The sequence below is a fragment of the Hirundo rustica genome, chromosome 31, assembly GCF_015227805.2.
Source record: "Hirundo rustica isolate bHirRus1 chromosome 31, bHirRus1.pri.v3, whole genome shotgun sequence".
Classification (NCBI taxonomy): Eukaryota; Metazoa; Chordata; class Aves; order Passeriformes; family Hirundinidae; genus Hirundo; species Hirundo rustica.
Window position 1 is genome coordinate 960,568 of NC_053480.1, and position 25,613 is coordinate 986,180.

Here is a 25,613-nt window from a genome sequence, read left to right on the forward strand (position 1 = left end):
ATCATCAGCCAAACCTCTCTCCAGCCTGACAACTCTGATCACTGCAACAAAACAACTGAGGGAGTGTGTCGGACACGGAGCACCAGTTTGTGTCGGCGACAGGACAGGAACAGGATGGGACAGCCGGAGTACCTGTTCTCAATCTTTTTTTAATGAGGCATCAGTCTCATTACAGAGGTAGAGACAATTCAGAGAAAAAACAACAGCTCACAGCCTTCCAGCAGCAGCCCCAAATTTATTTGTTACAGAGCATTTTAAAAACTTTTCAGCCAATAATATACTGCTAAAGCTTACAGACAGTTATTTTAGCCAATCAATTATAGCACATGTACACCTTCTTCAAACAATACTAGCTTGTATGCTTTTTATTAACAATACCCAATGCCCTTATGAAGCCTAAGACCTTCTACTATCTTGTCTATATATTTTCAGCAGTGTTAAGATTTATTCAAGCCAAACCTAAAAACTCAGACTTTGTTTCCCATATTCTTGTTTGTTATACTGCTGTATCTTTCTCTAGTTTCAAATTTTTCAGTTGCAGCAAATTCTGAGTTCTCAGCTTTTTCTGTTTTGAGGCCTACTTCTTCAGCTCCTAAAAATCCTTTTTACTTTTAGTGTTTCCCACAAGGGAGCATGAAGCACTTGCAGACAGCTTTTTGTTAATGGTAGTTAGGGCAACTACTTAGTTATGGTAGTTATTTGGAGTCGTTAGGGCACCTTGTTTGGTATGGTAGTTAGGACAGGCTGTTTGCTATGGCAGTTTTTTGGATAAAAACTCTCTTAAACCTCAACTGCCTTGACATGTCCTGTCCTTGTCCCCCTGTGACTCAGCTGCCTGGAGCAATGTGAGGGGAGAGCAGCCCAGCTTTGCTCAGAGCTGAGCCCCAGCAGAGCCCTGGCAGAGACCAGAGCAGCCTCAGCATCTGCAGAGTCAGCCTCGAAGGAGGCGTTTGGAGCCTTCTCGGCTGCAGCTGACTCTCAGTTACAAACTGTGAGGCGGAAAACGCCACTGGCTCTGTGTCTTGGTTTGGAAAGACAGGTGTGTGCCAGGAAAAGCCAGAGCCTCCCTTGGAGAGGGAGGATGTAAACATGGGATACATGGAGAATGTAAACTCACTCCCTCCAAATTATTATAATTTTGAAATTAAGGGGCTTTCAGGCAAAGATATGGGAATAGGAATAACAGGTCTTTACTAGGAATATTAAAAAGTTAGTTATAGTAGTTATAATATAAAAGCATTTTAGCATTGTGCAGTCTCTATTTTAATATTTCGCTAAGGCCTACAATATAATGTTGATTTATTATGCTGCCATTTCTGTCGGCTATATGGTGCCCACATAAACTGATAAATTATGTTGTACCAAAAAGCAGCTGAAAGGAATTATAACTTGTACCATATCAAAATTGTTATCAATAACAATGTGCAAAAGCCGATACGTGAATGTGAAAGTCAACTTTCTATTGTCATTATATTGTCATTTACAACCTGGGTCTGCTGACTCTCCTGCAAGGCACCCAGGGGGCTCATTCACCCCCTGCCCCTGCACCCCTGAGTGTCCCCGAGTGTCCCTGAGTATTCCTGTGCATCCCCAAGTGCCCTTGAGCATCCCTGAGTGTCCCCAGTGACATTCCAGCCCAGGAATTCCCATCAGGATTTGGGACAGTTACAATGAAAACTCCCAGAAATTTCCCCAAATTTGTCTCAAATCCCACGTGGTGAAGGGGAGGGGACAAGTGACACTAGTGATATTCTCGATGATGTCACCACCCTGAGTAGTGACATCACTGTCCCCCCAGCAGCCTCGGGATGTCCTCAGTGGCTTTTTGGCACGCTTGGCCACTGTGGGGCCATCGGGCCACCAAGGTAACAGGGCAACCAGAGCCATTAGGGACACCGGGACCATAGAGGCGGCTCATGAGGAGCCTGCGGATGTCTCCAAGTGTCCCCAGCAGGTGACGCGTGGCCAGGTGGGCATTGGCCTCCCACAGCCGCTCAGCCTCAGCCACCACGGCCACCAAGTCCTTGGGGACATCGGCAGATGTCTCCTTTATCCCCTCCAAGGCTGCCTCAATGTCCCTGAGCTGGCGCTGCAGCTCCTGGGGGAGCACGATGTCTCTGTCACACGTGGCCTCCAAGCACTCCAACGGCTCCAGGGCCTCTTCCACCTGCTGTCTCCTGGTGGCTGCCCTCACCTGGCTGATGGCCCCCACAGCCTCTTCTGTGGCCTTGGTGGCCACCGCCATCTGGGCCTCATGTGCGGCCACTGCTGAGGCCACATCATCCTTGGCCAGGGCCACCGGCAGCTGCTGAGCTGTGGCCATCAGGTTATCCCCAGCTGTCCCCCAGCCGGCAGCCTGGCCCCGCAAGTCCCTGGCCTGGGCAGTGGCAATGGCCTTGGTGATGTCCTCGGTGATGTCCTCCTCCTCCAAGTCATCGAGGAGACTGTTGGGCTCCTGAACCAGCCAGAACCACCTGTCCTCGAGTGCGTCCACTGACTCCCGTCAGGCTCTGACTGTGGCTCTCACACTGGCCAGGTGGCCCCAATGGTTGTCCTGAGGGCAGCCAGGACCTGGCCTGGGGAGGTGACATTGTGGTGCTCCTGGGAGGTAACACAGGGGTGGCACAGGGTATTATGGAGCTGCCAGGCAAATGTCCTCAGGTCTTCGTACAGGGACCTTGGGGACACGAATGGCCACACGCTCCTGCGTGGCGGGGTCACGGTGGCCACCAGCTCAACCAGAGTGGCCACCACAGACACTGGCATCTCCAGCAGAGATGGGAACAGGTGGGGAGCAGACAGGGGGGGTGGTGAGGACTTCGTGGCACTTTTGGCCTTCTGGGGTGGCTCCTGTACCCTCCCGGGATCCCCTTTGTCCCCTTGCTGGAGGACAAAGCTGTCTCCTCTGTCCCTTTGTCACCTCCTCGTCCCCTTTGCCATCCCCTGCCATCCCCACTGTCCCCTCTGGCACCACCCTCTGCCTCCCCAGCCCTGCCACCTTCGGTCCCCTGCACCCCTCCGTCTCCTTCCAGGCCCCCCTGACCCCTTTGCGATCTCCAGCCCCCCACCTGCCAACCCCAGGTCCTCTCTGTCCCCCCTGTCCCCTCTCCCTCCCCTCGCCGGGATTGTCGCACCTCTCGAGGCTCCATGGCCGCTGGGGACACTCCGAGGGACGGGGGGGACAGGCCCGGGTGACACTCGAGGAACGGGCGGGTCCGGGTGCGGCCCCTCAACCCCCGCCGGTCCGGCCCCCGCGCCCGCCGCTGTCATCGCCGGGGTCACGGCCAGGGGGAACAGGGGACAGGGCTGCTCCCTTCCCACGTTCCATCCCGGCTGCCGGAGCCTTGGAGCTGCCCTGGGGGCCCTGGGGCTGCCCCGGGGGCTGCGCCCCGAGCCGGGGCCCCTTCCCAGCGCTCCCAGTCTGCCCATGCAGCCTGGAGCAGCCAGCGAGGGCTTCAGCTGGGACGGCAGAGAGACGCTGCTGGAGGGAGGGGGCACCGCACTTGGATTTGGTTTGTTCTTCCCGACTCTGAGGAAAAACGACTTTGGGAATTTTCTGCCGTGTGAAAAAATTGAGCGAATAATGAAGGCTAGAAAACAATGAATATTGCTCGAGCCAAATTAATTATAAAAAGAAAGAGGAAGGATTGTGAAAAGTGCATATTATATGGCTCTACGCAAGATATTTACTATATGTATTATGTTGTATTGATTGTTAATATTGTATTAATATTTTGATAGTATGGTAAATGTAGTTCTGTAGTTAAAATGTCGTTTTTATGTACCAACCATAGGAAAATGTAAATCTTTCAGAGAAAAAAGAATTTACTACTTCCTTATCAGAAGAAACCAACTCCTCCTGCCTCTCTCAGCCTTGTGGACGCCATAGAGATTAAAGGAAAAAAGTGATACTAACCAGACACAATTCTTTGTTTGAATGGAATTTATGCATCATGTATAAAATGTATGAATATTCAACAGGCTATTGCTTTTAAGAGATAATACTTTGTTAACAAGCGTCCCTTCTCCGGACCTTTTTGCTCGGGGAGGCACCTAGACGTCTGTAACTTTTGGTTTTTTATTGTCTCGTATTGTCCTAACTCTAATTGTTCAATTTTGTATTCTAATTCTATTTTCATAACCATCTTATTTACTATTAAACTTTTAAAATTTTAAAAACAAGTGATTGGCGTTTTTCACGTGCCAGAAATCCCCTCCACTCAGCCGAAGGGCGTTGGGGGTTTTCCCTTTTTGGGGGCAATCAAAGCCATGCACTGATGCTCCTATTCGGGGTAGGAGAACTGACGGCTTTCCTCTGAGCCGGTGGCAGCGAACACGCAGGGCTGGGAAAGGCGGGCCGGGAGCTGCGGAGAACTTGGTTTGTGTTTTCAGATCAATGCCGCCTCGGGCCCGGGCCCGTCCCAGGGCCGTTCCTCATCTCCGCCTTTCCCCTCACACAGCCCGGGGGGCGCGGAGAGCGCGGGCCGAGGCTGGGCCGTGTGCACAGCCCGCCCCTGGCTGCGATTGGGCGATTATGCCGTCACTCGTGGTTCTGGCGCGCTGATTGGGCAGAGCGCGGCCAAGCACGGCCAAGCACGGCCAAGCACGGCCAAGCACGGCCAAGCACGGCCAAGCACGGCCCTGGGGCCGCCCCCTCCCGGGCGCCCCTGGCGCAGCAGAGCCGCCCTTGGCGGAGCGTCTGTGCGGGCCCGGGAGCGGCGGCAGCGGCCGGAGCCCGGTGAGGCGGCGGCGGAGCTTGGAGGCGGCCCCAGCGCAGGTGGGAGCCGCGCTGGGTTCTGCCGGGGCTCGGGGCTGGCTGCGGGCCGAGGGGGCGTCCGGGGGCTCTGGCGGGTTCCTTGTGCCGTGTCCGCCCCGTGTTGCCCGTGGCCTGAGGGCGCTGCGGCAGCGGCTGCCCGCGGTCTCCTTGCCGCTGGGGCCTCGGCAGGAGCCGGTGCCGGAGCAGCGCTGCCTCGTCCCGCTTCCTGTGGGTAGCACGGAGGTGGCTGCCCTGTCCCCGGGACTGTGCGGGAAAAATCCCATCGCCAGAGGTTTCTGTCCCCAGAGCAGACAGAGGAGTCCTGTAAAAGTGACTTTATTCCTGAACAAAGGGAGAGGCCATGCGGCATTTGCCACGAGGTCTCTCCAGGTTTTGTAGTACGCAGCCTCCTTTTTATCCAGATTTTGCCTTCTTCATCTCCCTCTCCCTTTGCCCAGTGGCGAAGGTACTTGGAAAGTTCAGACTCTCCGATCCACCTGCTTCAGTTCTCCTTCAATATGCATCCCCCTTTTGTATAACATCCGATATTCATGGCTCTGTTCAGTCTTTGTTCTTCTCGATGTTCAGGAGTTTAGCAGGATCTTGGCTGAGCAGCAGTCCGTGTCAATGAGTAACATTTTCTGAAACTGATGGTTTCTCCTGTTACTTCCTTATCGCCAAGTCCCTGACCCTATCTCCAAGCAGATTCACTGTTTGACTCTTTTTCTTCCTGGGACCTGTTTGGATTTGGGATTATTCTCAGTGACCTTCTTCCCTGTCCTTCTGGAGCCGTTTGTGGCTCAGGAGGCCTGGCTGCCACCTGCATCCCCTTGCTCCCCTGCTGAATGAGCTGCATTCAGCAAGGTGTCTGTGCATGGTCAAAAGATGAGAGTTGCTGTAGCGCAGAAGAGGAGAAAGAGCATTCGTTGAACCCATGGTGTGCCAGGGAACCACAAACCCGTATCCCATTCCCATCCTTTTTATGTTTGGACCGGAACATGAGCTGCTTTCTTACTTCCTTTGTTACCTGTTTCACCACTTTTTGGTTGTCATCTATTTGCAAACAGGATCTTGAGTCATTTAATTATCCACACTGTGCTCCTCCTTCTGCTAATAGATAATCTGGTCCCATCCAGAGATTAGATGAATTTTTTCGTTCTTCATTGGTCAGCCAGACTCAAGAGCTGAATCTGTCTGGTTGATTATTATTTCGAGGACATCTTGTAATCTAATTATGCCATTGAGATGATAAATGGATTCTCTGGCTCCTGATCTGCATTGGTTACGGTTCCCAGGGGCTGCTCCATGGTGTTGTAGGATTTGTTCTGGTGGCCGTTCATCATTTTCCTATTTTTGGATGCTTCCTTCAGGCAGCACTGCATCAATTGATCTCTTTTCTCTAATTAAATCATCACATACTTGGATTCCCAACTGATTTCTCTGAACTTGTGGTAGCAAAAACACCCTAGTGCTCTCATGCTCCCTATGTGACATAGACAGTGACAGCACATGTTGGAGTGGGGAGAGGGATGATTCCCCCCCAGTTCTTTTAGTGAAGTTTTCACAGCATTCTCCATTTGCTGTTTTCCTTTGCAGCTGCACCAGTTTCTGTTGCAGAGTCAGATATGCTGAGTGTGGGCTCTGCCTTTGGCTGTGCAAATTCCATCTGTGCAAGCAGGCAGAGCTTGGGGTGAGGGGCAGAGGGAATCAGCCCAATTCCTGCCCCAGGCAAGAAGACCCTGGTGCATTGTCCACACTTTTCCCCAGCAGTGTTAATTTGCATTTTTAAAGCTCCTCTCCTGGCTGCCTGGAGCTAAGCTGCTCTTCCAGAGAAAGCTTTGGATGACTCGCATGTGGTACCCCTACAAGTTTTTTTTTTTTTTAACAATATTATATTAACTGTTTATGCCTTAAAGGGTCACCTTTGAAGGTCTTCTAATTTTGCAGAATGCAGGCTAAAAGTGAACATCGAAAAACCCATACCAAAGTTCTGCCATCACTAAGAGCCACAGACAAACATACACAAAAGCATTCCAAAGCAATCAAGTTTTTTATGCTTCTTCTCCTAGGACTAAAAATTGATTCTCACACCCCTGGCCTAAATCTTACTGACAATATAAAAGTAGGATTATTTTGAAAAATTATTCTCATGGTGTAATCTTATCACTGAAACTGCAGGAAAAACAAAAATTCCCAAAATTTACCTTTAGTGTTAGAGGGTCAAGGCATTCCTTGATTGTGGCCAGGATGTGCAACAGAAATCATTTAATCCACAGAAAGCCTGGATGTGCAGAGAAAATCATTCCATGACACATGAGTTTTACTAGATTTTTCCTAAACTTTAAACAGTCTGAACCCATAGAATTCCATTTGGCATGGCTCTCTCTCCCGGAGCCCCGGCTCTGTTTTTGCCTCGGCCAGCTTGAGGGAGAAACCACAGCCGGAAGGATTTTTTCCCTCAGGGTCTTAAAGATTCCAGAGAGGCTGCAAACCTTTTCCTTTAGAGAAGGCATGTCCCTGTCGATGGCAAAAGGAGTCTGCCCTTGGTCCAAGGGGAAATCAAGGCTTTATTCAGTCTTTCTCCCCGCAGCGTCAGGAGCCCTGTCCAGTCCCCATCCCTGTCCCCTTCCCAAGGGAGAGATCCGCCTGCTTTCCTGGCTTTTACCCAGGGGGAAGGGGCTAGAGGCGAGGATAAGCCACTACCCAATCAGGGATAAGGTGGGAGTGGAACAGAGTTGGATTGCATTCCAGTGTGGGAGAATGGGAGAGGAGAAGGACCAGGGACAAATCTCGTGATACATTTTCCATGAGAACAGGGGGGTACAGAATAAACCATTACAAAGCCTAATATAAAAATGAAATACAATATAAACCCAAATAATACACAACAACATCCATTGGTTTGATGTTGATTGCCTCCAAGTTGTGAAGTTCTTAGTATTTGGTTTCCTGTTGGAGCCCGATTTCTTTGCCTTTAGTGTTAATTAGGTCTGCGCTCCTGGATTTCCTTATCAGCCTTTTCCAGACCAGGTGTCTCCAACTATTCCAGGGGCAGTGTCTGGGGTAGGTGTTCCTTGCTGTTTCCTGATGGTCGTTGATGTTTTGTTGATGGTCGTTATCTTTGTGGGTATCTTTTGTGCTCTTCCCAGTCTGTTGAGATGTCAAACTCATCTCTGTAGAGTGGTGTAACATCCCTTAAAATAAAACCTTTAAAATTCCTTTCCCCAGGGCAAAGGCAAACCAAGCCTGACTAGAGAAGTAAGATTTTTTTTTTAATTTCCATTTGGTATATTTTCCAGCAGTCTAATCGCAGCCAGGCCGGTGTGTGCGTGTGATTGAGACCCAGAGTGGAATTGTCACGTTGTCTTCCCCAGCAGCTGTGGCGAGTGCAGGCACAGAAAGCACTGAAGCTCCAGCAGTGGCAGCAAGGATTGGCCCGCAGTGGCTGGAGATGCCAAAGGAGGGTGCCCAGGCAGACTATTCCAGCAGAGGATGTGTGGGCAGGCACAGGGGCTTCCCCTGCTGTGGAGCCCTGGCTGCTGCTGCCTTGCCTTCAGTGCAGGGTCAGTCACAGCCTCTCATCCTCCTCCTGCAGCCGGGACGTCCAAATCTCTGGGGCTTCAGAGACCTTGAGCCGAGGGTGAGGGGTCCCCCCATGTTCAGCTGTGCTGGGGCTGTTTCTGTGCTCAGGGACACTTGGAATGGGCCACGCCACTTGGCCACCAGTGCTGCTTCTTCCCAGTCCTTAGGCAGGACCCGATGTCCTGGTTGGATGTTGTGAACAGCAAAGTCCCAAGGCAGTGTCTGTGCCAGCCGAGCTTCCTGTGGGAGAGATTTCACCAGAGACAGGATTCTGGCCACAGACTGCTTTAAATACACATTCCTTATCTCCCCCCTGCACTGGGTAGAGAATTATCAGGTTAAGGAATTCCAAAGCTCAGTTCCAGGGGAGATAATTGAATATCTGCCCTGGGTCTGGCTCTGATTCTTGCTAAAGGCAATGCACAACCTGTACCCATGGCATCTTGGTTTCTCTCACCAGCTTCCAAAGGTGTTTCTTCATTTCCCCTTTCATTCTTTCTACCTGACCTGAGCTCTGGGGGTGCCAGGGGTTGTGCAGATCCCATTGTATTCCTAAAGCTGCCAAAACCTCCTGAAGGATCTTTCCTGTAAAATGAGTTCCTTATCTGAGTCTATTGCTTCCACAATCCCTTCTCTTGGATTTATTTATTTTAGAAATACCTTATTAAGTGATGCAGTGATTACTGAAGTAGTCAGATTTGCTTTTGGCACCCTGTTAGGTGACTGATCTGGTGTGGTGGTTTACGGCAGATTTTGGGAGAAACCCTCCCACGGGGCCCCCCTCTTCTCCTCCAGCCGGTTCGGGAAAAAAGATTTCCTCAGAGAAAAGTGGAAAAAACCTGTTTATTAAACAGGCAAAGCACTCCCAGCACAATACCCGATGACAAGAGCTTCGTGCTGCTTACGGAGGGATAACAAACTTAAAGAAAGTCTCCTCTTGAGGGTCGTCACTGTGCTCCACCGCTCCGTCTCCGCTGACGTTGGGAGAAAAGGAGATGTGCAGGGCTGGTCTTGGTGGGGTGGGTCCCCTGTGGAGGCCCCTGGTGCTTCCCCAGGTCCTTAGTCCGGAGAGGTTGGAACAGTTCCGAGGAGAGGGCAAAAAAAGCAAAAAGGAAGGAAAAAAGGACAAAAAAAGAAAAGGAAAAAAAAAGGCAAAAAGCTTCAGCTATTCTACAGCGTCTAACTATGCTAGCACTAAATTAACTAACTGCCAGGGAAAAAACAACAGAGCTTCTTTCGTCTTGCCGTGTTCCAACTCCCCCACTTCAAGATCACTCCAATGAGCAGGGTTTTCCTGGGGAAAAACAAACCGCACTTGCCCTCCCTCCCTGCACCCAACAGACGACTGGGGATACACAGTCACCCCAGGACATCTTCCACCCCTTATCCCCATATCGTCGACTTACAGACAGAACTAATATATATTCTACATAAAACTTCCATCTATTCTCCCCACAAAAAAAAAAGAATACAAGCAATACCCATCATGCTCCTGTTAACGTTCCACACTGAGCCACTGAATCCAGGCCCCAGGCTGCAGGGCAGAAGGATTCCTCTCTCACTTACTCATACCTTCAACACTTGCTCATATTTTCAACACTTAACACATACCCTCTCACTTACACATTTCTTTCTATTTCATTCTGCGTGGTTTAATGTACAATGGCAATAGCATTCAGCAGACAGTGATGTTTGTAAATGATTCTCACTCAACAATCAGATCTCCCTGAGGTACACATCGTGTTGTTTTATCTTTCTGCATTATCCACCATGTGCAACCTGGTCCCTGAGCAAAGACAACCCTACGAATGGGTTTGTCTGTACTTGAGGCAGACTTGAGCTACACTGTCTTCCTTAACAGACCTCTGGCATGCACCACTGGGACTTTATCTATTGTATGCAGAGGCTCAGCCTGGGCAGGGCCTGCTTGGTTGGTGGAGCCTCGGGTGTTGACTAACCAGGTGGCCTTTGCCAAATGCTGCTCCTAATTTTTGAAAGATCCCCCCACCTAATGCTTTCAACTGGGTTTTTAACAATGCATTGTGCTTTTCCACTTTGCCTGCAGCGGGTGCATGGTAGGGATATGGTACACCCACTCAATGCCATGTTCCCTAGCCCAGGTGTTTATAAGGCTGTTCTTGAAATGAGTCCCGTTGTCAGACTCAATTCTCTCGGGGGTACCATGCTTCCACAGGACTTGCTTTTTAAGGCCCAGGATGGTGTTTTGGGCAGTAGCATGGGGCACAGGGTAGGTCTCCAACCACCCCGTGGTGGCTTCCACCATGGTCAGCATACAGCACTTTCCTTGGCGGGTTTGGGGAAGGGTGATGTAGTCAATCTGCCAGGCTTCCCCGTACTTATACTTGGACCATCGCCCGCCATACCACAGGGGCTTCACCCGCTTGGCCTGCTTGATGGCAGCACACGTCTCACAGTCATGGATAACCTGAGAAATACTGTCCATGGTTAGATCCACCCCTCGGTCTCGGGCTTACTTATAGGTGGCATCTCTGCCCTGATGGCCTGAGGCATCATGGGCCCATCGAGCTAAAAACAACTCTCCCTTGTGTTCTTAATCTAAATCAATCTTTGACGCTTCTATTTTTGCTGCTCGATCTACCTGCTCGTTGTTTCGGTGCTCCTCATTAGCTCTACTCTTGGGGATGTGGGCATCTACGTGGCGGACTTTTACAGGTAGTCTCTCTACCCTGGTAGCAATGTCTTTCTACTCCTTAGCAGCCTAAATTGGTTTCCCTCCATGCTGCTAATTAGCTTTTTTCCACTTCTTCAGCCATCCCCACAGAGCATTGGCTACCATCTATGAATTGGTATAGAGGTAGAGCCTCGGCCACCCCTCTCTTTCAACAATATCCAAGGCCAATTGAACAGCCTTGAGTTCTGCAAGTTGACTTGATCTACTCTCTCTTTTAGTGGCCTCAGCAACCTGTCGTGTGGGGCTCCACACGGCTGCTTTCTACTTCCGGTTCATCCCTACAATACGACAGGAACCGTCAGTGAAAAGGGCATAATGTGTCTCCTCTGCTGGCAATTGGTTGTATGGTGGAGCTTCTTCAGCCCGTGTCACTTGCTCTTGTTCTTCATCTGTGAGGCCAAAATTTTCACCCTCAGGCCAATTGGTAATTATTTCTAAAATCTCAGGGCGATTTAGTTTACTCATACGGGCGTGCTGCGTAATAAGAGCAATCCACTTGCTCCATGTGGCATCAGCGGCATGATGGGTGGAGGGAACTTCCCCTTTGAACATCTACCCTAGCACAGGCAGTTGAGGTGCCGGGAGGAGTTGCGTCTCTGTACTAATCACCTCCGAAGCGGCTTGAACTCCTTCATAGGCTGCTAAGATTTCCTTCTCAGTTGGGGTGTAATTGGCTTCAGACCTTCTGTAACTTCGGCTCTAGAATCCCAGTGGTCGGCCTCGAGTCTCACCAGGCACCTTCTGCTAAAGGCTCCAGGACAGGCCATTGTTCCTGGCTGCTGAGTAGAGCAAGTTCTTCACATCTGGTCCCGTCCTGACTGGGCCAAGGGCTACTGCATGAGCAATCTCTTGCTTGATCTGGGCAAAAGCTTGTTGCTGCTCAGGGCCCCAGTGGAAATCATTCTTTTTGCGGGTGACCAGGTAAAGAGGGCTCACAATCTGGCTATACTCGGGAATATGCATCCTCTAGAAACCTATAGCACTTAGGAAAGCTTGTGTCTCCTTCTTATTGGTTGGTGGAGACATCGCTGTAATTTTGTTGATGACCTCAGTGGGAATCTGCTGCCGTCCATTTTGCCACTTTACTCCCAGGAACTGGATCTCATGAGCTGGTCCTTTAACTTTACTCTTTTTGATAGCGAAACTGGCTTCCAGGAGGATCTGGATGATTTTCTTTCCCTTCTCAAACACTTCTGCTGCTGTGTTCCCCCACACAATGATGTCATTAATATACTGTAGATGTTCTGGAGCCTCACCCTTTTCTAGCGCAGTCTGGATCAGTCTATGGCAGATGGTGGGGCTGTGTTTCCACCCCTGGGGCAGTCGGTTCCAGGTGTACTGCACTCCCCTCCATGTGAAGGCAAACTGAGGCTTGCATTTTCCTGCCAAAGGAATGGAGAAAAATGCATTGGCAATATCAATTGTGGCATACCATTTTGCTGCCTTGGACTCCAGCTTGTACTGGAGCTCCAACATGTCTGGCACGGCAGCGCTCAGTGGCGGTGTCACTTCATTCAATGCACGGTAGTCTACAGTCAATCTCTATTTTCCTTCAGATTTACGCACGGGCCAGATGGGGCTGTTGAAGGGTGAGTGGGTTTTACTAACTACCCCTTGGCTCTCTAGCTCTTGAAACATCTTACGGATGGGAATCACAGCATCTCGAGTTGTCTTATACTGTCGGCGCTGCACTATAGAAGTGGCAATTGGTACCCGTTGCTCTTGTACTTTCAGGAGTCCTACTGCAGATGGATTCTCAGACAGTCCAGGCAAGGTGTTCAATTGCTGGATGCCCTCTGTCACTACAGCCGCTATCCCGAATGCCCACCTGAGTCCTTTTGGGTCTTTGAAATACCCACTTCGGAGGTAATCTATACCCAAAATGCATGGGGCCTCTGGCCCAGTCACAATAGGGTGTTTCTCCCACTCCTTTCCAGGCAGGCTCACATTTGCTTCCACCAAAGTAAAATCTTGTGATCCCCCTGTCACGCTAGCAATAGAGACAGATTCTGCCCCTACATGTTTTGGTGGTATTAATGTACACTGCGCACCAGTATCGACCAAGGCCTCATATTTTTGTGGTTCTGTTGTGCCAGGCCAACGAATCCACACAGTCCAAAATACACGGTTTTCCTTAGCCTCTACCTGGCTAGAGGCAGGGCCCCTCTAAGCCTGGTTATCCTTCTTTCCTTGAGCATATGTCTTAGAGGTTCCTTCAAGGGGGTTGGACATGCCTCATCGTCATACCTGGCAGTTCGGCTACGGGCAACTGGAGCCGCTTCCCTTTTGGTGGAACTCTCTCTTTGAGTCTTGACTTCCTTCAATTCACGCACCTGTTGTGCCAGGGCAGCCGTAGATTTTTCATCTCATCTGTTTATTTTCTCCGCAATCCTGCAGGAAGAACTACAGCTCAGCATGTGGAGTGTATCTTTTCTCCTTACCCGGGGAGCGTCTACGTTGGGTACCAGAACCTCTGATCTGTACTGCTGAGATTTGGAGAAGGTTCTTTCTAATCTCCTCCCTGAGTTTCTTATGATTCTCATCTATCTTATCCTCTAGTTTCTGTAGACGTGTTTCTACAGCTGCGATTCTGGCGTGTGTTGGGCCATGCACAGCATCTGCGTATGCTCGGAGCTTCTTTGCCATATCAAGCACCGTCTCCTCCATGTCCTCCCACTTCATTACTGCTAAAGCAGAAGCGTATTCTAATGGCCTGAGTCGTATAAGTTTTCGCCATATCACAGATGTACATGATACTAAGTCTGGGTTCTTAGTGTTTATATCATCTGAGAAAACCATTTCTGCCACTGCTATTTCTTTCAAGCGTTGAATCCTTTGTCCTATGGTCTTCCATGGGGTTTGCTGCATATAGAGATCATCTGCATACAAGTATCTTTCTGCCACACTTCCTAGGACCCGTATCTAGAGACTGCAAGGACTAGCCTCTCTCATCATCTCTTGGTCGATGACTGGATCATGTGACAGGGATCCCAGATGCCTCGCTTCAGTGCCGTCCAGAATTGTAGCCTCGCCTGCAGCATCCCAAAGACGGACTAACCAACTAATTATAGATTCATCAGGTTGTCGCCAGTAATCTTTTCTTAGGCCCCGAAGGTCCTTCAGGGAAAAGGAATCAATATTTGCTTCTGATCTCATGCTAGAAGCTTTGGCTTCTGATTTTGGTGAAGGTCCTTCTCTTGGGTCATCATTGTCTACTGGTCGATCGGTTTTGACTGTGTGCTTCTTTGCCGGAGCAACTGCCAGGGGCTTAGGCTTACTGTCTGCTTTAGCTGCTAACTCAGGCTCAGGTTCTAGTTTAGCTGCTGGCTTCATAACTGGGGTGTTGGCTGCAGCCTGAGTGACTGGGGTAGCTGTTGATTTGTGTTCTTTCTCCCTTGCCTCTGTCTGCTGCCCTACAGTCTCTAGCAATGTGCGATAAGCATTTGCCAGGGCCCAGCTTACTGCAGCCATCTTTTCCCCCTTAGAGCTATCATGGTACTTCTCTTTTAGGTATTTCCTCAGCTCTACTGGATTCTGAATTTGTTCCTGTGGAAAATCCCAGACTACAGGGTCAGAGAATTCCTTGAGGAGTTGGCCCATATCCTCCCATTCTCCACACCACTCAGGATTTCCTCTGCCTGGGTCAGGAGTTTTATCAGCCCCTCTAGAAATCTCAGCCCATATTCTAGAGAAGCTGCAGACTGTATAGAGGAGGCTTACCAGATGACATACTAGAAAGATGGTCTCTTTAACACTCAGGGGAAACTCAACATTCTCTAACAATGATTTAACCGATTTAGAGGAGAAGAAGGAAACGAAAGACTGCAACGCTTCATCCTCTGCTCCTCCTCCCACAAACAGGGTGAATAACCATAACCATGACCCATACATAGTAGGAAAAGATCTCAGCACTTTTATAAACTTCCTACAAATTATTATGATTAAACTAAGGCTAATAGCTACTCTAATCTGTGTCCCTCTGCTGTAAAAACTGCATATTAATGACAATATTGGGGCTATCTCTGGATATGCAAATAAACCTAAGGACTACAAAGGTATTAAGACTTCAAAGAAGCCTAAGGATCTAAAACACATCAAGGCCCCTACCCCAAGAGACATGAGGTCAAACAGCATAGTTACTGACTCTTAAATACTAATTAGTACAGGGTTTTTCCACTCTCTCGAGCCCCACGTTGGGCACCAATAAGTTTGTGGTGGTTTCAGGCAGATTTTGGGAGAAACCCTCCCACGGGGCCCCCCTCCCCTCCTCCAACCGGTTCGGGAAAAAAGATTTCCTCAGAGAGAAGTGGAAAAAACCTGTTTATTAAACAGGCAAAGCACTCCCAGCACAATACCCGATGACAAGAGCTTCGTGCTGCTTACGGAGGGATAACAAACTTAAAGAAAGTCTCCTCTTGAGGGTCGTCACTGTGCTCCACCGCTCCGTCTCCGCTGACGTTGGGAGAAAAGGAGATGTGCAGGGCTGGTCTTGGTGGGGTGGGTCCCCTGTGGAGGCCCCCGGTGCTTCCCCAGGTCCTTAGTCCGGAGAGGTTGGAACAGTTCCGAGGAGAGGGCAAAAAAAGCAAAAAGGAAGGAAAAAAGGACAAAAAAAGAAAAGGAAAAAAAAGGCAAAAAGCTTCAGCTATTCTACAGCGTCTAACTATGCTAGCACTAAATTAACTAACTGCCAGGGAAAAAACAACAGAGCTTCTTTCGTCTTGCCGTGTTCCAACTCCCCTGCTTCAAGGTCACTCCGATGAGCAGGGTTTTCTTGGGGAAAAACAAACCGCACTTGCCCTCCCTCCCTGCACCCAACAGACGATTGGGGATACACAGTCACCCCAGGACATCTGGTTTAGGGACAAATTTGGGAGAAAACCTCTGAATAGGATCCCTCTGGGAAGCAAACCCAAATGGCCCCTCCCTCCAACCGGTCCGATAAAAAACTTCTTTGGAGAAAAGTGGAAAAAACTATTTTACTTAACAAACAAAGTGCATACAAGTATAAAGAATGAATAATATGAAACAATAAAACCTCTCGTTCTGGAGTGAGATGGCAAATTGAGAAAGTTCTTGTCGTTGGTGTAACTCAGCTCTCTCTCAGTCTCTCATCAGTCCCAGTTCCTCTGACACTGCTGGAAAATGCCGAGGTCCAGGCCCTGGTGGGATGCAGGTGCAAGCCCCCAGTGCTCTCCTGGGTTTTCTGTCCAGAGCAGGTTTAAACAATTCCAAGAAAAAGGAAAAAAAAGAGTCCAGGAAACTTCTCTGCCCTAGCTAGCTGAAACTAACTAATAGAAAAAAAAAAAAATCTCTGTCCTGCAGTCTCTCCAAGCCTCTGCCGAATACCCAGTCAGGAGAAGAATGTGGAGGAGTCAGGCAGTTTTCTCAAAACAAACTCCGCGCCTCTCCTTGCTCTTAGAACCAGTCTTAAAGGCACAGGACTCAATACACAGCACAAACAGAACTGACGACTGGGGATACAAGCATCATAAAGTTACCCTAGGACAGGGTGCCAGGGGTTGTGGAGGTCCCATTGTATCCCTAAAGCTGCCCTAACCCCCTGAAGGATCTTTCCTGTAAAATGAGTTCTCCATCTGAGTCTGTTGCTTCCACAATCCCTTATCTCTGAATTATTTATTTTAGAAATGCCTTACTATGTGATGCAGTGATTACTGAAGAAGTCAGAATTGCTTTTGGCACCCTGTTAGGTGACATGGTGTTAGCAGAAGATATTTGAGCCTTCCTGCTCAGGGCATTTCAGTCCCAGGCTCTCACAAGCACACACAGCTCTGCTGGTTGAGCTGACCATGCAGGCGGTAACCTGAGCTTTGTCTAATTCCCTTTACTTAATAACAGCCTGTCTTGTAACTCTTTTCTCTTCTCCTGCCCTTGAAGACCCATACGTAAATCCATTTTCTGCCTCATAAATCTCTCCTAGGCTGGGTCTGGAGCTCTGTCACTTGAATGCAGTCCTGGGTTTCTTGCCAGCCCCCTGTCCAGGCTGTTGAAACAGGAGGCTGGGTTAAACCCTTCCCCTGTCCTCAATTCTGCATCCTCCTGTGCCACTGAACAAGTTTCATACTGTAATAACCGAGCACAGCTCTTTTGGTTATCAAAGCTTGAACTTGACGCCAGACTTGAACAACAGGAGCTCCTTGTGCTGTCAGTGTTCAGGCCTCAGGTCCCCTTAGAGCTGTGGCCGCACAATTCTGCAGCCAATGCAGGGGCCACTCTGGCGAGTGGGTTAAATATTTTAGGAAAATAATTCCTTTGGCACTGCCCTGTTTAACACTGACATACAATTCAAATATCTTTTCTGAGTCTGAAAGAGCCATAGCTGGGGAATCAATCATTTTGGGGTTTTTTTTTAATTTTCGCAAGTTTAGTTCTCTTTCTCATGTCCATACCATAACATTGAGGCTGTCTGGGGTTAAAAAGTCATGCAGTGTTCTGTCTAGAACAGAGAATCCTCAATCCATGTCCTGCAATTCCCTATTAATCCTCAGAATTGTCTCAGCTCCTTTTTAGTCCTGGGTAATGTTACTTCTGAGATTCCCTGGACCCTCTCTGGGTCAATACACCACACACCTTCAGGCAAAATATGTCCCAAATATTAAACCATTTCCCAGCATTTGTACTTTTTTTTTTAATATTCAAAGATGCTTTTTAGTCTGAAAATTGAGCCATTTCACAGTGGCTTCTTCTACCATTTCTTCTTGTCCTCCTTACTGGAGCATCCACATCGTGCATTAACTCAGTTCCTGGGGGTAAGGTAAATTCTTTGGATATTTTCTGCAAGGCTGGCCTGAATAAGGCTGGTGCTTCTGTGCCTCCCTGCAGAAGAACCGTCCATATCTTTACCATTGCCCTTTTTCCTCTTGTTCCCACGCAAAGGCCAACTCCTGTTCAGCATCCTGTGTAAGTGGGCATCCCCAGAAAGCATCTTTTCCATCAAGTGCTGAATGGTAGCAGTGTGAGGAGGGATCCTGGTTGCAGCTGGTGTAAGGATCTGAGACTGTGGGGTGCCTCGGTTTAATAATCTCATTTCTTATTCTTAGGTCCTACAGCATTCTGTAGATTCCATCTGGTTTTTTGATTGGCAGCATTGGAGCATTACAGGGAGAGATCCCTGTCTCCAAAAGCCCTGCCTTTAACAGGGGCTCAATGACAGGCTGTGAGCCCTTCCTTCCCTCCCTTGGAATAGGGTATTGCTTTTAGACACCACTTGTCCTGGTTGCTTGAGAGTAATTTGGAGAGGCTGGGTGTCTGATTTTCCCTATTTCCCTGGGGCTGCCCACACTTCTGGGTTCACTTCAGCATTGGCCTTGTCAGACATTTGACACAAAGGTACCACAGAACTAGCCTCTGTACCACCTTTTACAATATTAATTTGCATTCCCCGTTTAGCCATCAAATCCCTTCCCAGTAAATTATAATCACAATTAGGAGGAAGCAGAAATTCATGCATTTCAAGTATATCTCCCACATCTGCTTATAGTGGTTGAATAAAACACACCCACTCATCTTTTCCACTTATCCTGGGAATAATCATAGATGTTTTTCGTATTTTCTCTCCTTGGGTCTAAGATTGAGAGTGGATGGAGTGGCCCCTGTGTCTATGAGGAAAGGCCTCCTCTGGATCCAGACCCACCCTGAATGTTCTCAAGGGCTCCAGTGTGGGAGGTCCCTGGTGTAATGGGAGCTCTGCCACCCCTAACAATCCATGTCCATGCAGGGGTGGACTTGCACCGCCTGAGGCTGTGCTTCCAGTGTCCTTGTGGCCTGTAGATGGAACTCTGATTCCTTTCCAGGGGCTGTTTGGGTTGGCTCTCCCCTGCCGAGGAGGGCAATGCCTCTGCCAGGTCCTTGTGGCCGAGCCTGGGTCCTGGGGCCCCCTTGGGCCCTGGGATTCATCCCTCAGGGGCTGTAGAAACTCTGCCATGGCCTTTGGCTTCACCTTGGCCTTTTCCTCATCCCTCCTTGTGTTAACCTGCTGTGCCTTTGTGACCAACTGCTCCAGGGGCTTCTTGTGCCACTGCTGCAGCCCCCCTGACTGCCTGTGGGTGCTCATCCTCTGACAGCTGCTGAGCTCTCTGCAAGGGCATTCCTTTCTGCAGTGACCCAAACAAAATCATGAAATCAAAAGCTCCATCCTTCCATGAATTGTAGAAGGATTTTTGGAGATAGACACAGAGAGGCCTTACAGTGCTGGGAAAGTTCTGTTGTTTTAGCACTGTCAAGGACAAATAGCATGAGAACAAGCTGTTGGCCCCTCAACGAAGTGTAAACAAGTAACTGCAAAGGAATGCTTATGCAGATAACACTAGCAAATAGTATAGCCGCTTGGGGCTCATGGACACCAGGAGGTAGCCGATACCTAGTAGTAAAATGCCACGTGAACAGCTTATGCACAAGAATGATATATGTATATGTATAAAAGAAACCTGTTTACCCTCAATAAAGGAGCATTCACCATTACTTCTGTGAAGGGCGTGGTTGACTCGGGCTGCTCCCTTCGTTTTCTTTCACCTTTAATGAATAATCCACATTTCCCAGCTGTTCCTTCCTGCTCCTGGTCCTTGTGCTCGCCCTGCCCGCCCCAGCCCGTATCCCAGAGGCGGTGCCTGTCCTGCCGCAGTGTCCCAAGGCGGCTGCCCCGGCGGGCAGGGCCGGCAGCTCCACGGGGCCGGGCAGCGGCCGGGGCGTCCCGCAGCCTCCTGGGGGCCGGGGGCCACTGCCGGCCCTGCCCGGGGGGTGGTGGGGTCAGGCAGCGCCCAGCGCTGAGCCCCGGCTGCCCCACAGCCCCGGCCCGGCCCCGCAGCTCCCCACAGGCCCCCAGCCCATGCTCCTGGTCCCGCACATCTGTGCCCGCTCCTGCTGCTCCCCAGCACAGAGAAACCCCCTGAAATCCTGACCTCCTTGTTTCCCTCTCCTGGAAACCGGGGATACAAAGGATCTGGGTCAGCTGAGAAATTTAGAGGATAAGACCAGCCTGTAAAACGTCTCAGTTGCTCAGTATTTTTCTCTTCCTCTTCCATCATCCTTTTTCTTACCACATAGATTCCTCCTGCTGCTTCTTGCCTTAACCCTGTTCTTGCACACTCCCCTTCACCCAATCCCTTCTCAGCACAACATCATCATCCATCCCCTGTTGTTGAGACCCATTTTCGACTTCCCTTATTGCCCCTCTGGGTGTCCATGTCCTTAAATTACCTCTGGGAGAATGTGCAAACTGCCTCAACATTCTCCCAAGGGACCCTTCAGAGATATTTTGGGATCATCATCCCTTTGGCCATGAACCATTCCTGGCTTTCCCTTTTCCACTCTGCATGTGTTCCCTGCCATGTTTGCTCCCTGAAGATGCCAGTGTCCTCACTGATGAGATTTTCAGTGCTCTCTCCCTGGTGACTCTTCACAGCCCCCCCTGATCTGTCACTCGTCTGTCTCCTGGACACTCTCGGGTACCCAATCAATCCCCGGTGCCGCCGCCACCCAAGGGAGCCGATCACCCAAACTGGGTGAGGCACCTTCAGCTCCACTCACTGCCCGCTGGCCCAGACGGTGGAAGGAATTCCAGAGGAGCCCCAAGGTGTGTGGAAAACTTGACATCACCAGAGGTTTGTGTCCACAAAGAAGACAGAGGAGTCCTGTAAAAGTCATTCATAAAAAATAGGGAGAGACCATGGGACATTTCCCATGGAGTCTCTCCAATTATTGGAGGATGCAGCCTCCTTTTCATCCTAATTTTTCCAGCAGCATCTCCCTCTCCCATTCCCCATAGGCTGAAGTTCTTGAGAGGCACAGACTTCCCCATCCACCTACTACATACCCCCCTTACTATGCAGTCCACTACTGTATAGATCACAATATTCACTGCTCTGTTCAGTCTTTATTCTTCTAGAAGTTGATGAATTTATCAGGCCCTTGGCTGAGCAGCAGTCTGTGTGGTCAGTTAATAACATTTTCTGGAGCTGATGGCTTCTTCTGTGCCTTCCTTATGTACAAGTGCCTGGCCCTATCCCCGAGCGGATTCACAGCATCTGTTTCTAAAGACACTTTGCTCTTCCTCCTTTCATGGTGGTTCCCTGTTTTCAGGACATCCCCCTGGAGCAGGGTGTTCGCCCTTGCTGCAGCCCCACCCCTCCGGCAGAACTCAGCCAATCAGAGCGTGTGGCGCTGATGACTCACCAGTTGCCAGGCAGACCCGCAGCTCCCAGCGTTCCCCACCTGGACCCTACCTGTGCCCCCCCCTCGGCCCCAGAGCCCCCCGCGAGGGGAATTTGGGGAGGTGGGAGGGGGGAGCGCCAAGGCCGGGCCCCCCCGCGCTGTCCTGGCGGGAGCGGCTGCAGCGGGGACCGAGTGCGGGCGGGAGCGGCCGAGAGCCCAGCGCTGTCCCAGCCCGACCTGCCCCAGCTCCATCCCTGCCCCTGCGGTGGGATGCTGTGGGTTTGGGGGGAAGAGGGAGCCGGCAGTGGGTGCTGGGCCTGGGGGCAGGAGGAGAAGGGAAGGAGAGGCAGGTTTGAAGAACAAAATGGTCAAGGGATGCACGTGGGAGGAGAAGGAAGAATAGTAGGAGGGAGAGGAATGTGAGGAAGAGTAGGGGCCACAAGTTTCCACCCCTCCCTATATCAGCAGCCTCACCCCCAGCCCCAGGAGCATTGTCCCCCCCCACATTCCACAGGGTGACAGGGGAGGGGGATCCACGATTTTCACGGGGTTGAATCTTGGTGTTTCTGAATTTTATTGGGCTAAATGTTGATGCTTTGGTTTTTTGCAAGGGTTTGAATCTTTGTATTTTAGAATAGACTTTGTCTGAGTCTTGATGTTTGGGGAATTTTTGATGTGTTTGGAGGAGCTGTGGGCCGAATCTTGGTGGTTTGGAGGTTCTTACACAGACAAGATGCCCAGTGACTTCCTGAGATGAACTTGGGCAAGGAGGAACCCCCAGTCTAAGGTGCTCTCCTCTTGTTTTTTCCCCCAAACCAGGATTCTTCATTCCCAAGGAGTGGCCAGATGGAGGAGGAGGAAAAGCCCCTGAGATTCCGCACGAGGAGGGGCTGCAAACCCAGCGCAGGGAGCTGCAAGGAGCAAAGACCCCCCCTGTGCCAGGAGGGCGGCCGGAGATCCAGCCGGAGCTCAGAGCTGGTGGAGAAGCCTCATGGAGGGGAGAAGCCCCACAAGTGCTTGGAATGTGGGAAGGGTTTCAGCCGGAGCCTGCACCTGATCCAGCACCAGAGGATCCACACTGGGGAAAAGCCTTATGAGTGTGGGGAATGTGGGAAGAGCTTCAGCCACAGCTCCAGTCTGATGAAACACCAGAGGATCCACACTGGGGAAAAGCCTTATGGGTGTGGGGAGTGTGGGAAGAGCTTCAGCCAGAAGGGCAGTCTGGTACAACACCAGGTGATCCACACTGGGGATCGACCCTATGAGTGTGAGGAATGTGGGATGAGCTTCAGCCAGAGCTCTGGCTTGAGGAAACACCAGAGGATCCACACTGGGGAAAAGGCCTACAAGTGTGGGGAATGTGGGAAGAGCTTCAGAGAAAGCTACAACCTGATCCAGCACCAGGTGATCCACACTGGGGAAGGGCACTACACCTGCTTGGAATGCGGGAAGAGCTTTGGATGGAGCTCCAGCCTGAAATACCACCAGCGCACCCACACTGGGGAGAGGCCCTATGAGTGTCCTGAGTGTGGGAAGAGGTTTAAGACCAGCTCCAGTCTCCTCAGACATCAGCAGATTCACACAGAGGAGAGGCCCTTCCGCTGCCCCGACTGTGGGAAGGGCTTCAAGCAAAACTCAAACCTCAACAGGCACCAGCACATCCACACTGGGGTAAGGCCCTATGAGTGTCCTGAGTGTGGGAAGAGCTTCTCCAGTAGCTCAACCTTGACTGGACACCAACGGAGATACCACTAAAGGAAGCCCTGCTAGTGCCCAAAGAGCAGGAAGAGCTTCGTGCACTGCTTCAGCTCCATCCTCCATGGGTGGATCAGCATTGGATGATCCCCAATGACCCCCGTTGGGCAGAGCCCTGGTGTTCCATGGTCCTGGTGATCTGTGTTGGGAAGACACCTGGCTGGGATGCTCCGCATCTTCCTGGCTCCCCGTGGGCACCTGGGTGAACACAGTGGCAGGAACATCCATCGGGACACAGACTGACATTGGGAATTCTTTGGGCAGAACAGATTTGTTGACTCTGAACCCCAGAAAATATTTTGTGTTCAGTCCTATCTTCTGGGGGCATCGAGGAATACTGGATGGTCTTGGAGATATTTTCAAACTTCAAGGATTCCAGGATTTTGATTTCCTGTTGCCCAAGGATGTCTTTCGCAGCCATATGGTGAATAACTGGGGCAAAGACCAAGATTTTGGAGACAGTGGGGTGAAAAACCCTCCCCAAAAAGGTTCTTCCCTCCCACCCAAGCATGTGGATCCTCAGCTGGCACGGAAATGGAAATCCTTTTCTTTTGGTTTTGATTTGGTTTTCATTTCTCTTCATCTCTTTAAAATATCCAACACTGGGGTCAAAATAAAGACATTGAACTAAGACATGGGTGAGAACATGGGGGGACATAGACATGGAGAATAACATGAGAACACATGGATTTTGAGGGGGATGTGGCCATTTGTGGGGACATGGGGGTACGGGCACAGATGGAGACGTTGGGGACTATGACAGGGATGGAAGCATGGTGAGAAGAGGATGCACTGCTTGGCTCTGCAAATCCAACCCTGACTAGCTCCTTGGAGCCAGTGGTAGTGCTAGGAAACGGGAGCTACCTGAGGAATGCGTCTGCCTCAGGCAAGACCTTTAGGGCATCCAGTCCCCAAGGGGTAGATTAAGCTGCATCCAGGATCAAGTGAAGGAGAACAAGGAGGCCCTCAATATGGATTCCATCAAGGAGTTTATTAGGGCTGAATGTTCCAGGGAGAGAGAGCAGGGAACAAAGGGTGACAGGGATTTTTAAGCAGGGGTGGAGCAAGGGGTGGATACATTACAACATCAATAGTGACACAATGGGGGAGGGTCATGGGGAGGGGCCCATAAAACTCTGGCCAATAGGGGAATATAAGGGGTGGTTACAATTCTGGGGATCCAAGGGGGCATCAAGGAAAGGAGAACTTTGGCAACTAGGGGTAGGTGTAATAGACTGACAACTGAGGGGATGGAACAAACAGGGATTGACATACATTTTTCTGGAATAAAGGAGGGAACAAACTTAGGGCAAAACCAATTGTCCGGGAGTCAAGGGAAATCAGGAACAAACCATTAGGGAAGCCAAGCACCACAACAGGGAGACAGCCATGGGTGAGGACATGGTGGGATATGGCCAGTGACATGGCGACATGGCCGTGGCCAGTGACATGGGGGGAACTTGAGGGGCTATGGGGGATGCTGGGTTTGGGGGAGTTGAGGGTTCCTGGGAGGGACTTGGGGCTTGCTGAGGGCTTTGGGGACCGCAGGCCAAGTGGCTCCAGCTGCACTGGGAGATCCTGGTGGAGGTTCTGGAGCAGCTGCTCAAGGACCCCCTGACCTGGACCCCCAGCCGGACGTTGGGCTCCTGGAAGGGAATGAAGGTTCTTGTCCCCAGGAGGGAAATCCCAGCAGCCCCAGGGTGTTGGAGGCAGCTGAGAGGCCGCAACAGGGAAGGGAAAGCCAGACAGAGCTGTCCGCTTCAACAACTGCACCCAAACAATCCCAAAACTCAGGGACTCCTCCCAGCAAAAAGCTGCCAGGAGGTGCCTGAATTGAGGGAAAGAGGGGTGGGACCTCTGGACTGAGCAGGAGGGTCCTGGAACCCCCAAAACCAAGCATGTGGGATGGTGGTGTTGGTGGATTGGGGGGCAGTGAGAAAAGGGAGGAAGAGCGGGGGAAAAGAGGGGTCTGGGACATGGAAAGAGTGGGAGAGGGGGCTGGGACCCCCAAATTGCATTGGGAGGGGTCCCACTCCTCCTTTCTACTTCCTGGGATGGAGCTGGGGCAGGTCAGGCTGGGGCAGTGCTGGGTTCTAGGCCCAGCATGGGTGCCCCCTGTGAGCCCCCTCCTCAAATTTCCCTGGAAGCTTTGAGGGGTCATGGCACCTTTTGGGGTTCACTGGGTGTCTGTTGGAGAGGATGAAACAGGAAAACCTTACAAATATGATTGCTTGGCAAAAGATTCTAACAGCATGAAACCTATGAGTGAAACAGAAATGAAAGCAAGCTTTGAGATCTAGGATGCTAAGCTGGAAGACAGTAATTGAGTTAGCTGAAGGCAAGAGCCCTGTTGATTGAGCAATACCCCTAACAGACAAAGGGATGCTGAGGGTCCAAGGGGGAGCGGCCCTGCCAAGGTGGCAGGGAAAAGGAGTCTAGAAACCAGCTTTTAGGATTTGGAATGTAGTGTGGTATGGTAATGTAGTAGTTCCCATAGGCTGTATGTAAATTCTGTAGCATTTGTGTCTTGTACTGGTTGGTCAGTGTAAACTAGAATATTCAACACAGGAGGAGATATAATGTATTGTAACAAGATTTGAGTCCTCTTTGCTTAGGCACGCTTTTAGCTGTGGCTGGCAG

At 50.5% G+C, this 25,613-nt stretch overlaps 1 protein-coding gene across 1 annotated transcript; it reads left to right on the forward strand.

The window, feature by feature from the left end:
• Positions 1-4,704: 4,704 nt before the first annotated feature.
• Positions 4,705-24,423, forward strand: LOC120764568 (zinc finger protein 239-like). Its single transcript, XM_058423834.1, has 3 exons — positions 4,705-4,777; positions 20,470-20,640; positions 22,038-24,423. The coding sequence occupies exon 3, from the start codon at positions 22,065-22,067 to the stop codon at positions 22,971-22,973; it is 909 nt and encodes a 302-aa protein (XP_058279817.1). The 5' UTR covers positions 4,705-4,777; positions 20,470-20,640; positions 22,038-22,064; the 3' UTR covers positions 22,974-24,423.
• Positions 24,424-25,613: the final 1,190 nt, after the last annotated feature.